At 39.9% G+C, this 17,107-nt stretch overlaps 1 protein-coding gene across 1 annotated transcript in view; it reads left to right on the plus strand.

Annotated features, from left to right (window-relative positions):
* The first annotated feature begins 989 nt into the window (after positions 1-989).
* The window catches only part of LOC139308292 (nuclear receptor ROR-beta-like), a 57,420-nt gene continuing 41,302 nt past the window's right edge, over positions 990-17,107 (plus strand). Inside the window, exon 1 of the mRNA XM_070931794.1 lies at positions 990-1,037. Coding sequence (XP_070787895.1) covers positions 1,031-1,037 — 7 coding nt within the window. The 5' untranslated portion in view covers positions 990-1,030. The remainder of the gene's footprint in view (positions 1,038-17,107) is intronic.

Raw genomic sequence — 17,107 nt, forward strand, 5'->3', positions numbered from 1 at the left:
ATAAATAAATAAATAAATAAAGAGCAGAAAATAAATTGTAAACAAAATGAATAAATGAAAAAGCAACAATATGCAAAAACAAATAATCCTCATTTAATGACCACAGGCGAGTCTGGCAACTTGGTCATTAAACAAAGCTAAGTGAAAGTGGGACTGTGATTATCTACTTTAGCTTTCTTTGGCTTTACAGACGGGCAAAAGTTGTAAATGCGAGGATCGGTCGGAAATTTACTTCTTCATCGGCATCAAAATAGTGAAAATGAGGCAGTCACTAAACAAGGACTGTTTGTAAAATGAGACTCTTCAGACAGCAATCTAGTTAACCAATATTGAACAAACATAAATAAATGCTGTACAGGAATCTGTTAAATGAACCTAAATAAATGCAACGAGTACATTTTTTTGCTGGATAAGGAAACAGAGAAAAGTGTCCATGCAATGAAAAAAAAAGAAAAGAAAAGAAAAGACGCTCGGAGCCTTTTATCGAAGGAAAACAGATCAGAACAACACAAATCCAAGGACGCAAAGCGAAGGGGCGGGCCCCGGACCCAGAGTGGGTGGAGCTTGGGCTGAAATTGACAGGAGGTGGGCGGAGCCCCGAGCCTGGGATTTGTCATGTGAGTTTCCCATGCTTCTTGTACATACCAACCTCTGGAAGAAAGTAGGTTAGCAGTTCTCCAAGAGCGCTTGGCAGGGAAAGAAGGAGCGAAGGAAGGAGAAAGGAAGGAACGAAGGAAGGTGTGGAGACATCAGAAGGAAGACGCTTCAACCACTTCTCCTTAATCGTTGGGCGAGCTGCAAAACCCAAACAGAAGAGAAGAAACCAGCCGAGCGAGCGAGCGAGCGATCGAGGGAAACCAAACCACCCGTCCGATCCCACGCTGGAAACTTTATACCCTCCGCTCCCCGCCGTATCTATTTATTTCCCCTCCTCTCCTTCTGCAAGGAGTTTTGTTTCTGACCGTCTGCTTTTTTTCCATGCTATTTCCAGAAGAGAGATAAGAGAAGGGAACCTCGGCGTAGATAGAAGATGCGAGGTAAGAATCTCCCACGGATCCCCCCTCTCTTCATTGGCGTCCAGGTGGGAGAGGCGATCAATCGATCGCGCGCGGCCAGGCGCGATCCAGTTCCAGAGGGGACTTGCAGGGCGGGGGGATCCGAAGTGTCTCCCCTTGGGAAAGCGAAGCGAAAGTGGGAGCGTTTCTTCGGAAGCCGGTCCCACTCTGCTTTGGGGGGCGAGAGAGAGAGAGAGAGAGAGAGAGAGGATCGCCGGGTTTAAGGAGCTTAGTTCTTAGCGCTCGGTTGCGATCGCGCGCTCTCTTTTCCTTTCCTTGATTAATAAATAATCGTATTTTCTCCCGACACCCAGCTATTTCACTCGTGGGTATTATTGCTTTCCAAATGAAGCTGCCGTACTTTACAAACGAGATTTTTTTTAAAAGAAAGAAATGCAACCGATAAGCAGTTTAGCGAGCAACTAAAGGAAAAACAAACGCATCTTTGGCGGTTGAATAATAGCAAACAGGACATTGTGATATAGAATAGGAAAAGGGGTTTTAAAAAAAACGTTCTCTTCCAGATGTGCATTTTGAGCTCTCTTTGGGTTAAGCAACTTGTATTTTTAAAAAAACAACACACCACTGCATCTTAGCTGTGATTATTATTATTATTATTATTTATTATTGTTATTATGAGTTGTGGCGTAAGGAAAAATTGTGTTTGGATGCAAAGCTCATTAAAGGATGGAGATTTTTGTTTGTTTGTTTCATATAATAACATAATCTGCAGAAACTCACATCTAGCAGTTTTCTGTTGCAGAAATAGATATTAAGGAGATCAATTATTTCCACATGCAAACCAGCATGTGTTTGTATGTGTAAATCCATCACTCCACCCTCATCTCTAATCCCTTTTTATTTTATGGATTTCTTTTCCTTAAAAAAAAAAACTTTATATTACTTGGTAGATTTTTTTTAACATGACCTTGTAATTTTTCCTGCCAAGAAGTATTTTAGGCTTTATCCTGAGACAAACCCTAAAAATAATAAAGGAATAGATCCATTTGTTCATGGTGGGGTTTACTCTTCAATAAAGTTAAGGTTACCCTGTAGTCTTTTCCGGTTTCTTATCTCTATCCTGGGAAGTCATTTAAGGTATAATTTGATGAGTTCTAAAGGACTTTTGCTAGCCCCCAGCGTGAGTAAACTGGAAAGCAGAATGTAATCTGATCCGTATTATTTTCATTTGAATGCGTAAGCATGAAAGACAACATATCCAGATGTAAAACAGGTATAGATTTCAATAAGAGAGTGTTTTTTCCAATTCTAGTTCTTTGGTGTTGTAGATGAGGGACTCTGTACTTGTTCAGAGGTACTGCTGTTACATTCTATGAGCTTCGACTAACATTTTCCCGTAGGCAAAGGAATAATTTTATTTGACTTTATTTTTTTCCCATCATATCTTATGTTATTAATAAGTCCTCCTAGAAAATGTCAAATAGTTTTGTCCAATAGCTTTATACTTATGGTGCTTGAGGTCATTTTTTTTCTTTTCAATGATTTGTAAGTTGGAGACTTGAAGTATTTTATTTTGCCCGCATGTGCATGATATATGCAAGCCACATATAATTTTAGCACTTGCAATGTGGTTTTTTCCCACCTCCTTTTTCTACAATTTAATGTATACGCAAAGATTATAGAAGAGAGATAGGAGATAGAGAATGCAAGCATGTCTGAAATTAATGCTTGGAAAGCAAGGATGGGATGAAGAAAAGAATAGCAGAAGACTTTTTTTTAAAAAAAAATATTTCAATAAATAATAAAGTTCCTATTCTGTTCGGCATTCCATCCAATATGTGAAAAGTTCGATTTTGTGTGCATGCAGATATCCATGTACGTATTTCAAGTTGTCCTTCCTCTGATTAGAATCAGTGCAGTGGGGAGCTTTGAATGTGTCCAGCTAATAGAAAAGGAAGGGAGGAGAGAAAGTCGTCTAGGCCGTGATTTTTTGAGATCTTACGGTGGCAATTGATCAACATAATCAGGAAGGAGGAACCATTTTGCATAAACAACACTGTAGAAAGTAAGCAAAACCATGACACCCACTTTTCAGAACTGTCACTCTCCAACCACTCCGTTCTCCCCGTCGTTTCGATTGTGGCGGCATAGAGGTGTATCATTAATAAAATAAATAAACAAATAAAGGAACACCTTGAACCGGCCTTGGGCTAATGGTGCTTTGACACAAAGCTGCGTCCCTCCCGAGCTCCGAGACAAGTGCTGCCCGTTTTGGCCTGTCCTCCTGTCCCACCCTTGCTTAGCTGATGAATCATTCCTTGAGCCAAATCATCCATTCTTTCATCGCACAACAATATTTTTGTTGTTTTTCCTCCTTTTCAGTTCATGCCGTCTGCTGACCCATTTTAAGCAGGGATGGGAAACGCATACCTGAGTATAACATATTTCAACCTTGGCAGGTTTCCGATGGGTGGACTCCAACTCCCAGAATTCCCCAGCCAGCCAATTGGCTGGGGAATTCTGGAAATTAGAGTCCACCCTTTAGTAATTTACCAAGATTCAGAAACTTAGCTTAAAAGAAAATCTTGCTGAACTCCTGTATCTTTGCTAAGAAAAGCTGCTTAAGATCGAACTGAATGATTGAGGCCAAAGGTAGCCTTGAACCCATTTCTCTGCCTAGGAGGGAATGAGCAAAATTGGACCAACATATAATTTAATTAATGCTTGAAGAACAGTTCTTTGTAATTCCAAACCTGTCATGTTGCAGCATCAGAGATGGGGGAAGTCATTTCTAATTTTGCTTTTGGCATAGAACACCATTGAGTGGCATTATTGTGTCACTCTCGGAAAATAAAGGGACTAGTTTTATTTATTAAATTTGTAAGCATCCCAATTCCACATGGCTGACCAGCTTGCTGGACTCAGTTCCTTATTCTGAGTTTTTGTTTTCTGGTTGTATGTAAAAAAAATGGACTAGGAAGAAGGAAATTATATAAACCCATGGCTTGCCTGATCAAATGCCAAAATAAATTATGTCATATTCTTTCCCCACCTCCGAGCATAATTTCCTTTTATATCTTTTTCCTATCCTCCTTCCAGATCTAAATCTTGTACCTTCTGCAGCCTTTTGCATGTCTTTTGCAGTGTAGATGATGTAGAACGGGGCCAATTTTTCAAATTTCTAATTCCCAGTTTGGGAGCAGATTAGCATTTGAGGATATGGTTCTTCTGCCCATCCCTGAACATCACTGCAGAGGCAGATGCACTGCTTTTCCGGTGTGCGTGCTTCGTTGGTGTTTGTCTGGAGTCCTACAAGTTCCGCCATTTTTCCTCTCCAGCGGCCATTTTAATCTGCAGCCTGGGTCTGCCTTGCTGCTCTCAACCATCGCTGCAGTGAAGAGAAAAGGCATTGGGGTGGGGAACGATTGCAGTGTGAGGGGATTAAGGATGAAATGATGTAGGAATTGGGATGGACAATGGGATTCTGGAGAAAATGTGCTCTTTCTAAACTTAGAAGTTTAGATTAGGTGCAAACCAGCATGTGAGCAACTTGTACAATGCAAGAAAACATTGTGTATCCGATGTTAGGGAGATGGAAAGAAAGATGGAAAGAAAACAAACATTTCTCTCCACATAAATCTCTTGTTTCAGTGTAATAATTGCAGATGGTAATGCTATAATCAGTAAAAACCAAGAATATATCTTAGTGCCATCTTGTACCTAGTTAAGGAGCAAAAATCCACATCCCTATAGCTCTCAATGTGCCTTTTTCATCCTTCCAATCATAGCTAGCAAAATATTTTTATGGTGCTTTTTCATTACGAGCAGAAAAGGGCAATGCGTTGGAGGGCAAAGGTTCATTTTTAATGTTCCTCTTTAACATGCAGTTTTTTAAAACCATTTTATTTATTTTATTTTATTTTTTTGTTCTTGCGTTAGACAGTTGCGTTTGAACTAGATTATTGCCCTTGGGGAACAGGGTGGCCACAAAGAGATGATGTAGAATTGTGTTCAATGTTGGGCTGCCCCTCAAAAAGTCTGGCTGAAATTTCCACAGAAAAATGAATGCAGGGTTGGTTCCTTCAAGCAAAGCTTTTGCATTTTCTCTCCACATTGGTACAGAATAAGATTTTTGCTAACTTGAGGGAGAACGCTTGCAGTCAGTCTTCTAAGAAAGTTAGGATAACAGTTTGAAAAGCTTTAAAACATGTTGATCTGTTCTGAGATTCAGAAGAAAGGAAGTGGAGCATAACTGGGTAGAAAGGCGGATAATTAAGCTTCTTTTGCTCATCCCAAGAGATGTTGGAACATCACTGCATTGGCCTTGATGTGAAAATGTGAATTATGTGCAAACTGTTGGCTCTTAAGTTGTTAAAAAAACAGAATAAGGATGTGAATAGGGAGGTTTGTTTCTGTTTAGTCACTTACCGGGACTTTCACACCTGAATTTGATCCTGAGAGTTGGGAAGAAGGAAGACTAAATGTGGAGAGCCAGAGACATCTATGGGGAGCGGGGGGAAAATGAAGATACGGTCTCATACTGTATAGGTAGGTATACCTGTATAGGTAGTTCTCAATTTATGACCACAAATGAGTCCAAGATTTCTGTTGCTAGGCGAGACATTTGTTTAATGAATTTGGCCCCATTTTACAGCTTTTCTTGCCACAGTTGTTAGGTGAATCACTGCAGTTGTTAAGTTAGTACCATGGTTGTTAAGTGAATCTGGATACCTCACTGACTTTGCTTGTCGGAAGGTTGCAAAAGGTGATTACATGACTCCGATTGTTTGGCAACATGACATTCAGATGTTTGGTAACTTGTCTCATATTTATGACGGTTGCAATGACTTTTGCAACCGTCATAAATATGAGACAGTTACCAAACATCTGAATTTTGATCACATGAGGATACTGCAATGGGGTGAAAACCAGTGACTTTTTTCAGTGCCGTTGTAACTTTGGACAATCACTAAACAAACTGTTGTAAATCAAGGACTACCTGTAATTGTTTTTTTAAACGTGTGTCCCAGCCATCATCTTGATCTTTTTGCCCTCCTCTGGATTCCTCTGTTTAGTATATAAAACACTGTTATCCAGTTTGACAATAGACGGGAATATTCAAATTTAAATTCAGTCTTTCAAGTTTACAATAAACGCTAAGTACAAAAACCGAATGCTAATTAACTTGTAAATGTCGAACAGATGAGATTTTTTTCCCCTCTCCTGTGGTAGGATCCAGACACATTCAAATAATAGGAAATAGAGGTACCATACTTTATTTAATAAAGATACATTGATAGGGTGAACAGAGGGATTTAAGATATAAAAGGAGGAGAAGGATAATCCTAATGCTGAAGGATAATCCTAAAGTATGGAGACAACCTTCCAGTTTCCATACAAGAGGGTTAAGATTTTGCTGCTAGATGGAGCAGTGGTAATTGTTGCAAATGTCAGGAGCCCAATTTCTCACTTATATTCTGCCAGGAAGCAAAAGCTAAGGCTTTAGGAAGGCTTTTAACATTCCTTTGATAGGTTGCATCCCCCTGAATACCTGGCCCCTCCCACACATGTGTGTCATCATTTTTAGTTGCCCACCTCCCCAATAATAGGAAGTCAGAAGAAAGAATCGCCCTAACCATAATTTAGAGCAGTGTTTCTCAGTCACAGCAACTACTAAAACACATGAACTTCAACTCCCAGAATTCCCTAGCCAGCCAGCTGGCTAGGGAATTCTGGGAGTTGAAATCCATCCATTTTAATTGTTGCTGAGATTGAAAAACACGGCTCTAGGGGACCAGGGCAATTTAGTAAATATAGGTTTTGTTTTTTAAACAAAATAAAACAAAAGAAAACATTCAGTGACAGCATCTAAGGGGACAGTATCTCTGAGATCACATAAAAGGTTTTGTGTGACTCCTTTGTGTCACAACTCTTGTGTAGAACATTTCAAGCGTTGTATTACCACATTTTTCAGAAATATTTATTTACTTATTTCTACCTTATATTTTATTGGTTTATATATCCTGCCTTATTAATGTATTTATAGCCCCACTGACTAACAAGTTATCCCCTGACATCATATCTAGTTTAACTTAATATTTGAAGTTCGATATTACAGTAAAAGTGAGTAGAGGTAATCCTTGATCATTTGCAATTCTTCAACAGGCACCCCCTCCCCCAAAGATGCAGTAGTTATGACCCGATTTCAAAGTTACGGCAACCACATCTTCCCCACACTCATATGATTGACTGCAATTTCTGTCATTTTTTGTTGGTTTCCAGCATTTAATTCCAGCTTTCGAATAATAACATCTACCTTGTTTCCTTGAAAATAAGACTGGATCTTATATTAATTTTTGCTCCAAAATACACATTAGAGCTTATTTTCTGGTTGGGTCTTATTTTTGGGAAAATATGGTATTAGGTATAATGGTTTGCTTAACAACCATTGGAAAAAAATATAATAAAATCGGGTCTGGTCATATGGTGATCCACTTAATAACTGCATTGACTTCTGACCATAATTCCTTGGTCAATTATGATTGTAAGTTGTATGATAAAGGTTCTTGATACATGTATCGGGAAGATGCACATCAGCACAAGAGGTTGTGACACATGAAAAGATCTATGGAAGTTCCCCATCCAGAATGGTCATTTCTAAGCGTGTTGGGAATTGCAGTCAAAGGCAGTATTTCTCAACTTTGGCCACCTGAAGATGTGTGGACTTCAATTCCCAGAATTCCCTAACCAACCATGCTTCAACTCCCAGAATTCTGCTGGCTGGAGAATTCTGGGAGTTGAAGTCCACGCATCTTCAAGTTGCTAAAATTGAGAAATATTGCTGTAAAGACTAAAATACTCTTTAAGTTTCCTTTACTGGAAAGGCAGCAGGATTTCCTTTTGGGTAAATGTGCTCAGAATTTCAGTTCGTGTTTGCTGTCCTATTCACTTTACGGGATTATGCTGCAAGTTTTCAATTACAAATGCCTTTATTTGAAAGAAATCACACTGAACACAGTGAGGTGTTTTTTTTAGTAAATATGCAGAAGGTATTATACTGTATGCCAGCATTTCTCAACCTTGACAACTTGAAGATGTGTGAACTTCAATTCCCAGAATTCCCCAGCCAGCCATGCTGGCTGGGGAATTCTGAGAACTGCAGTCCACACATCTTCAAGTTGTCAGGTTGAGAAACACTGAAATAGATTGACTCTGCCCATGTATTGTTAAGCCGTTTAGCTATCCTGCAAGCTTCCTCCTTAGCTGGCCTAGCTGCAGCCTAGAAGTACTACTTACCTAACAAAGTTGTTGTAACTCTTGCGGGGATAATCTATTGGTAATATTTTGAGGATTTGGAAGAGCAGGATTTGAAACGTATTTCAATTTCTAGGTGCCATTTATTTTTATTTATTGCAAACAATGACGTTAATGATGCTCCCAAATATCAACCAAGCATAGAGTTTAGTCTAGGGGTATCAGAACCTATTTTGCTCCAGAGGGAACAAAACCTGTCCCTGCTTCACTATTACCTTTCTCGAGAAGTTCGTCTTGTAGCCCTTTCCACTCTTATCTTTCCTAGAGATTGGAAAACACCGTTTCTGTACATGTGGAACGTTCATAGAATTGTCGTGAAGAAAAGCAACACAATTCCTTTTACCCAAATTTTCAAGAGAAGAGAAGGCAAGAAGGTTTTGAGAGAAAGAGCTTGACCAAGGCAGTTGTCCCAATACAACAGAGGTCTCCAACCTTGGCAACTTTTAGCCTGGAGGACTTCAACTCCCAGAATTCCCCAGCCAGAAAAGCTGGGGAATTCTGGGAGTTGAAGTCCTCCAGGCTAAAAGTTCCCAAGATTGGAGATCCCTGCAATACAACATCAGTATTGACAGCACATTTTCAAGGAGTAAATCTTGATTTCTAGATTCCCTGTTTTTCATTGTTTGGGAATCTAGAAAAATGGCGTCGCCTGTCAAATTTCCTTGCCTTTTACACAAACTCATTGACTTGACAGGACCATAGCTCTCTTTCCCACTTGCAGCCTGGCTGTTGCTTAAGCAAACAAGCTGGCTGAGTAGGCAGCAGGAATCCAGCCTATTGAAAGGTGTACAGTATGTGAGAAATTATTAAAAAACACAACAAAACCACAATGGAGTAGATTGGGCCTCTCTTTCCCCTATCGGAATTCCTAGGAGTCCTGAGATGTTTCCGGTGTGTATGTGTGTGCAAACATGTGTACGTGTTAATTTGCTTGGTGCGTTCAGTCGGGGATCTCTTTATCCAGGGAACAAAGCGGATGGTCTCCCTTGCGGGTTCGTAAGAGATTTACAACATGCTCAGGCAGATTTCAGATTATTTAAAGCTAGGCTGGCTGATTGGGATCTGCAAATAGGGGAGGGGGAGGATTGTAGCCAAATACAGATTTCAGCATCTCACTTATGCCTTCCTGTCAGTTGAACCATTCCAAAAAATCAAAACAAATTCGTAAACTGAAGATGGATGTCAAGGATTTGACCTTTGGTCTCTTGATCTTTTACCTGAAGCATGTGTCTTTTGCAACTCTTCGGGTCATTCTATGGTGGGGTTCTTTTAAAAATTCAGTAGGTGTCCAAGTTCTGCCCACTCTTCTTTTTTAAAAAAATTGCAAGGGAGATTATGGTTTCTGATTATTATTATTTTTTTGTCTGTAGGCAAAAGGTGACACAGAAGTGCGTCAGCAACAGGGCAAGGACACAATATTGTGGGCAAGTGATTGACGTGGAGTGACTTGGGAGGCTACTTTAAATTAATGTTGAGTTTTGTTTTGGGCTGGTACGGGAGATCCACATTCCCGTATTCCCAACGTTTTATTGCAGTTTGGATAGAGCAGTGTTTCTCAAGCAGGTCCACTTTAAGATGCATGTACTTCAAATCCCAGAATGCCTCAGCCTGGTGGGGGAATTCTGGGAGTTGAAGTCCATGCATTTTGAAGTGGCTAAGTTTGAGGAATATTGGAATAGAGAGTTCGTTTTTGAAACCGGATAGCGGTTTTAGTGAAACGGGGGTGAAATAGTCCTGCTATAAATCTTTGAAATTCATCTTATGGTCAAGGGACATGCTTAGCATCACACTATGCTTTATGTAGTTAATGCCTCTGACCTATTTTACAGGGTTGTTGAACATAATTATTCCTGTAATGAGGGTGGTACCTCAGAAATATAGGGCTAATAAGGTAACAATGACTGGAATTAGTACTGTAACCCAGGTTCAAACCCCTACTCAAATATGGTGAAATGGATTAGAGTCGTTTCTCTCCCTATTCTGTCCTACACTTAAAGGCTGTTGAGTGGATAAGGCTGGAAAACTACTTACACTTTCTTTAGCCTTCCTTAGGTATGATAAAAACATAATACATACATTTATGAAGTTAAATAAGTCTAAAAAGAAAAGTCCCATACGTTTTAATATGATTTATTAAATTTTGAAAGTGTGAATAAAAGATAAACAAGGAAGAAAATAGAAAAAAAAGAAAAACGGACAAAAAGCAAGAAAAAAGGGAGAAAAAAAGGGAGAAGTAAAGAAAAAAGAAAGAGAATGCTTTCCAACTTTCCTTGGTACAATATAGATAAAAAATACAACTAACTCTTATTCTGAAATTAACAATATTACTTCTCTGATCCCCCATTAATTCTAATGGTTGAATCCCGAAATCCAAAATTAAATTGCTCTTAGTTTCTCGCAAGAAGTCCACTTAACAGTTCAGCACTGTTTCTTACAATACAGCCAGATACCTCTTCATTCCATACCTTAGCTCATTTTCTATAAATTCATCTCTAAATCTTCAGCTCTCCTTATTAAATCAGCAAAGATGCAACTGGCAAAAATACCTAACAACATAAATATAAAATTCCCTTTTCCATTTAGTCTATGTTCCCCTCATTCCTCCATTCACAATTAAACATTACCAAAAAAAGAAATTAAAAACTATTAACTACCAAAAATTATCACCCCTTATATCAAAAACTAACCCATTAGACATTTCTGAGAGAAGCACTATCTAATTCAGATAACCATTCAATATCACCAGAATTCAGAATTCATTATTTAACTAGATAAAACAATGAAAGAAAAGCCCCATTTCAACTAGACTGGCCCATCCAATACCTCCAATAAGAAGGCTATCTGAGGGCATTAAATGAATAATTTCTGTTCTGGAGCTTCTGGGGAATCTAGCAATTCAGAAATATATGAAAATTGTCTGTACGAATATTTGCATAATGCGTAGAATCTATTCTTTACTGCATTGTTAGGGGACAGCTGAAAATATATAAGAGCTCTGAATTTCAGTCTGCAATCAACAATATCTATTTTCCCCTTTAGAAATAAATGTAAAAAGCTCCAGTTTTCTAGCTGTTATTAAGAAACAAAAACACATTAGAAAGTAATCCACAAAATGGCCAAAGCTGGGATATGGTGATAGTTTTTGCTTACAGCATTAGACTTGTTTAAATCACTGAAGAAAAGCCATGATGTTCTTGCAGTGCTGAGGACTAGAAACCTGTGGGTTTTTTTAAAAAAAATATAATTTTATTGCTTCATTATGTTTCCTAATTCCCAGTTGCCAAAGATTGATTTTTCAGTGTTTTGTTTATGATTTTCTCATTGTAGGAGGGGAACCATGTTAGCCTGCAACAAGGGTGGGTTCTAAAATTTTTTACTACCGGTTCTGTGGTCGTGGCTTAATTTGTGGGCGTGGCTTGATGGTCATGTGACAATTATTTAGGATTTAGCAGAGGTACTGGTCTACCAGGCTTTTAACTGCTTGCAGAGCTGTACCGATCTACCCATTTATTTTTTGCAGGCACTGATCTACTCATTTATTTTTGCAGGTACTGATCTACTCATGTATTTTTGCAGGCACCGGTCTATTTATTTGTTTTCTTTTAACACTGATCAGCTGTAGGGCGGCCCTTTGAAGCCCCACGGCAACAGTTTAAACAGTTTTTTTTCCCTCTAGCCATCAGCTGGGACTCAGGAGGCACCAATAGATTGGGGGTGGGGCCAAATAAAAGAAGAATAATGTGGGGGGTGGGGGGGGCCGGGGGGGCAGAACCGGTTCGGTTACGTCATATCGTCATCGCTACCGGCTCGGGAGAACTGGGCCGAACCGGGAGGAACCCACTACCAGCCTGCATGAAAGCTTATGCCTTTTCGTCAAAGTTAGTTGTTGGGAAAAGGATGATCTTCCCAGCATCTTACAAGAAGAGAAAGAAATGAGTGACAGCAGATTTGTAGAACCTTAAAAACTGGCAAAATACGAAAGAGAGTTTTGTTTTGTTACATGCTCTACAAAGTAAGAGTATCTGAGTATAGGTTTGTTTATTTATTTATGTGTACAATATGGCTTCTGTAGTGTAGGTTTATACCTATATAAACTATAGGTTTCCCATGTAAACTTCCCCATATCTTTAACATTGGTTTGAACTGCGGGGTTAGGGTTTCTTATGAAATCTTACAACGACTGCAGTTTTCTTGGCAAAAAATTTCGGAAGCTGTTTGCCTTTGCCTTCTTCTTAGGGATGAGAGAAAAGGAGAGACTGGCCCAAAGTCACTCAGTTGGCATTTGTACCAAAGGCAGGACTAGAAATCATAACCTCCCCATTTTTGGCCTGGTGCCTTTAACTACAGCATCAAACTGGCTCTCTCAAATTATGTACCTCTTCCTTTCTGATACTCCTTATATAACAGACCTTATGCAACCTTACCTTTGTACAGTCATTCAGTTTTAATTTGATCTTACTTCTCTCTCCTTCACTGCTTCTTGTGGAATTTTCTCTTGTCTTTAATTTGTATTCCACTGCAGTTCCTATCTCATCCCTTGGCAATAAATCTAACCTAAATTGATTCTTTTGTTTTACCAGGAAAAGTTGGGTCTTGGATCATATAGGTTGTCCTCAACTTACAACCACAACTGAGCCCCAAATTTCTATTGCTAAGTCAGTGAATTCGTTGTTAAGTGAATTTTTCCCCATTTTACAACCTTTCATGCCACAGTTGTTAAGTGAATCACTGCAGTTACTAAGTTAATAACACGGTTCTCAAGTGAATCTGGCTTCCCCCATTGACTTTACTTGTCAGAAGGTTGCAAAAAGGGATCACATGATCCCAGGACACTGCAACCCTCATAAATAAAATATGAGTTGCCAAGCATCTGACTTTGAATCATGTGACCATGGGGATGCCACAATGGTCATAAGTGTGAAAAACGGTCGTAAGTCACTTTTTTCAGTACCATTGTAACTTCAAACGATCACTAAATGAACTATTGTAAGTCGAGGATTACCTACATTTGTATTTCTACATCCCACCCTTACTTCAACAAGTGGTTGTTTTTACCCTTCTGTATCATTGTTTTTTAACTTGGCAACTTTAAGATGTGTGGACTTCAACTCCCAGAATTCCCTGGCCACCTATTTCCTAGTGATGCTGGCTGGAGAATTATGGACATTGAAGTCCAGATATCTTACCTTATCCTGTACTATTTTTGTGCCACAGCTTTATCTCATCATTAAATTGATCCAAGAAAGCTTCATGGCTGAGTGATGTTGGTTTCCCCAGTTTGTTTACATTTCAGTTGCTTCATCCACGATTGCTTAAATATATTTAATGGAAATTGATATGATCTTTCCCTCCCAGACTAATAAGCAAACTGGAAAATAATTATCCTTTCGATTGCACAGTCCTTTAATATCTACAGTGGGCAGTGTATCTCACTGTACCAAAATGCGTTTAAAAATCTAAATCTTTCCAATTAAAAAAAATTAAATGCACATTAGATAAGGTATGTCGCTATAGATGCACTTTGGGGGAAAACCGATGTTTTAAAATGTGTTCCAATTCAACATTTTATGCAGATTTAATCTTCCCCCTTGCAAATTAATATGGGATTGGAACACAGGGAAAAAATTAGTTTGGCATCCCTCAAATATTTATTTTGGCACAGTGCCTCCTGTGCATTGCTATAATTTCCCAACTCGCCTGATTTTAGGGTGCTTGTCCAGCTTTATAGGATGTGATATTTTCTAGGTGGAGACATCTATAACTTACAAAGGAAATCAGCATGATAACATGGCTTTGGAAGCTGCCAAAGGAACCTATGTCTCCACCAAGCCCAGGGAACATTCACCATCCACTGAGATTAAGAAGAAAGAAAAAACATTAGTGGTTACACTGTACTGCAGACATGAGAGATTTTTGTGCTGTCTGAGCTTGGCAGATGTTTTGTTACCGAAGTAGGTAACATCATCAGTGCTAAAAGGAGTGGGGTTTGCTCTCTTTTTACATACTAGTACTAGCATGGCTGACTCAGGAATTCTGGGAGTGGAAGTCCACAGGTCGTAAAGGTGCTATAGTTTCCCACTGCTGTCCTAGATTCACAGCTGTTGCTTGAAGAGCCGGTGGCAGCTGTGGCTAGAAAAGCAGAGACTTGAACTTGATTATTTAAATCAATGTTTCTCAACCTTGGTAACCTTGGTACCTTCCCCATGCTGGCTGGGGAATTCTGGGAGTTGAAGTCCACCTGTCTTACAGCTGTCAAGTTTGAGAAACAGTGATCCAAGTGGCTGCTTTTCAGTCCAAGGCTGTGCTCCCACAACATACTAATTCCTGGAGTTGGGCTAGCAAAACACAATTGCTGTACTTAAATAACAAGCTAGGCCAAGAAAATAAACCCTATTACAGCTTATTATGTCGGCCTCATTCGTGCAACGTGCTGCGATAATAGCTGTGTTTCTAGACTGAAGCATAGAGCCCCCTGCTTCTTGGAATGTGTTGTGCAAGTACATTTTTAACTTCTATGATTCCAGTATGATGCTAATCTGTGCCTGGTTGTCCATTCAGAAAAAGATGTTCACCTACTTGGATCTTTGGAGATGATATAGCAAGGCTCTAATATTTGTCACAGATTGGCATAAAACCAGCATTTGGAGATTTGGCACAATTATTTGAGATCTCATGGCTATATGAATTACTTCATTTTCCAAGAAGATGTTATCTTGTTTTAAGCTACTATGCACTTCATACTAGCAACAGCTGCCTGAATCTATTTATGAGATGCCTTTATTAGGGTTGCTCAGGTTTTAAACTTACAAGCCTTCCTTAGAACTACTCCAAGTAGAACCGAGAGCAAAATAATATAAGCTAATTTCATTCATCACAGTAAGACAGGGGTGTCAAACTCAAGGCCCAGAGGCCGCATCCGGCCTGCGGGATACTTAGATCTGGTCCACGGGGCCACCCTGGAAACAGCGAAGGACTGGCCCACAGTGCCTCTGCCAGCAAAAATGGAGCTCGGGAGGGCCATGTGCGGCTCTCCTGAGGTCCATTTTTGCTGCCAAAAGGTTGCAGGAGGCCGTCACAGCCAAAAACGGAGCTCAGGAGCCCATTTTTGCTGGCAGAGCACTTGGGCCACCACAGGCGCCCCCGACAGGAGTGAGGTCAAGATGGCCACGCCCACCTTGGCCACGCCCATCCCCCCCCCCCGAGGTCAAACACAATCCTGATGCGGCCCTCAATGAAATCGAGTTTGACACCCCTGCAGTAAGCCATACTTCAGTTGTGATTTGTTGAATAAACTGTAATGGCAGAGGTCACATATTATACTAAAGTGTGAGTCACCGAACCACTGTTGGCTGGGTTCATACAGCACAGCAAACTTAATATTAAACAAATCACATTACGGTGTGTGAACCCAGTCACAAGCTATACAACACGGTGTCTGATGAGTGGGCAAGGACAAGCATTCTGACATTTGCTCAGCTTTCTGTTCTCCTCCCACACAAACAATCACTCCTGGTTGATCCCATATTTTCTTAATTTCAGTTACCTAATTTCAGAAAGGAGGTATCAGTTTATGTTGCTGATGTGACCTGTGATATAGACTTCTTAGACGTCATTCAACAATCATGTGGTTGGATTTTGATCTTGATGATCTAGAATTATCTTCTGCTTGTCCTACCTTAGAACTCATATATATTCAGTATGCATTGCTGGGTATCATCTAAGATACAGTTAAACTGCCTGTGACTCAGATAGCTGAAACGGGGGGGGGGGGGGGAATCACACCTCTGGCATTTATCCATGCTCAGGAACCATTCTGAAGATGTTTTCAAGGCATGCCAAATTTTACCCCATGGCATCTTTAATACAAATCAGGGTCAGAATTTTCAGTGCATGCATCTATGGTTTCTTTAATATCCGAAAAATACCAGGTTCTAGAATACCGATCTAGAAACGTGCCAGGTTCTAGAATAATAATCTAGAAAAGTGCCTGGTTCCAGGATGCTGCTCTAAAAGACTACAAATTCTCCTTCTTGATTTTAAAGTAGTGTTTCCCAACCATGGCAACTTTCAAATGTACAGTCTTCAACACCCAGAATCTTCAGCAACAGTCATGCTGGTTGGGGAATTCTGGGTACTGAAGTCTTACACATCAGGAAGAGGCCAAGCGTGTTTTTTTGGGGGAGTGGGGTTCAGAATGGGAAGTAATTGTGTATTTCCTGAGACAAAAAGAGGCTGGAGCATGAGTGATAGTGGGACCATATGAATTTGTGAGACTACGCTGCAGAGTCTCCACAGCAAGAGGGAAGTTGAAATGTGGACTTTTAGGGCATTTTAAAATAGTTTCTAAAATAAAATGTTTGAAATGGTTATATAGATTACTGTCTATAAACTATGGATGAAATGGGAGGGAGGATGGAGTTAATGGAAGAGTGATAAACAAAAAAGGCCAAATGCACTAGTTACAACATAGTTCTTTCTCCACTTACCAACGTGTTACTCCACGAGTCTCGTCCTCTTGAATCCCTGATGATTCCCCCAACTGTGAACAGGCAGAATTCTAAGTCTTAATTGAGACTTCCTTCCCCTCCTCTGCTCTACAGCATTGATCCACCACACATTTCTGCAAAGCATTGTGGGCCAGAGACCTATTTTTTCCCAGGATTCCTGCTGGCCAATTAAGCCTGGTGCCCGTGAAAATGCATCAGAGGGATAGTTGATTGGAAAGGACAATGATGTTTTGCCCTCCCTTTGCAAAGCAAGCTGAGTTTCTAGTCCTT

Source organism: Pituophis catenifer, unplaced genomic scaffold (genome assembly GCF_029215685.1).
Source record: "Pituophis catenifer annectens isolate HBS135680 unplaced genomic scaffold, rPitCat1.0.hap2 SCAF_1, whole genome shotgun sequence".
Classification (NCBI taxonomy): Eukaryota; Metazoa; Chordata; class Lepidosauria; order Squamata; family Colubridae; genus Pituophis; species Pituophis catenifer.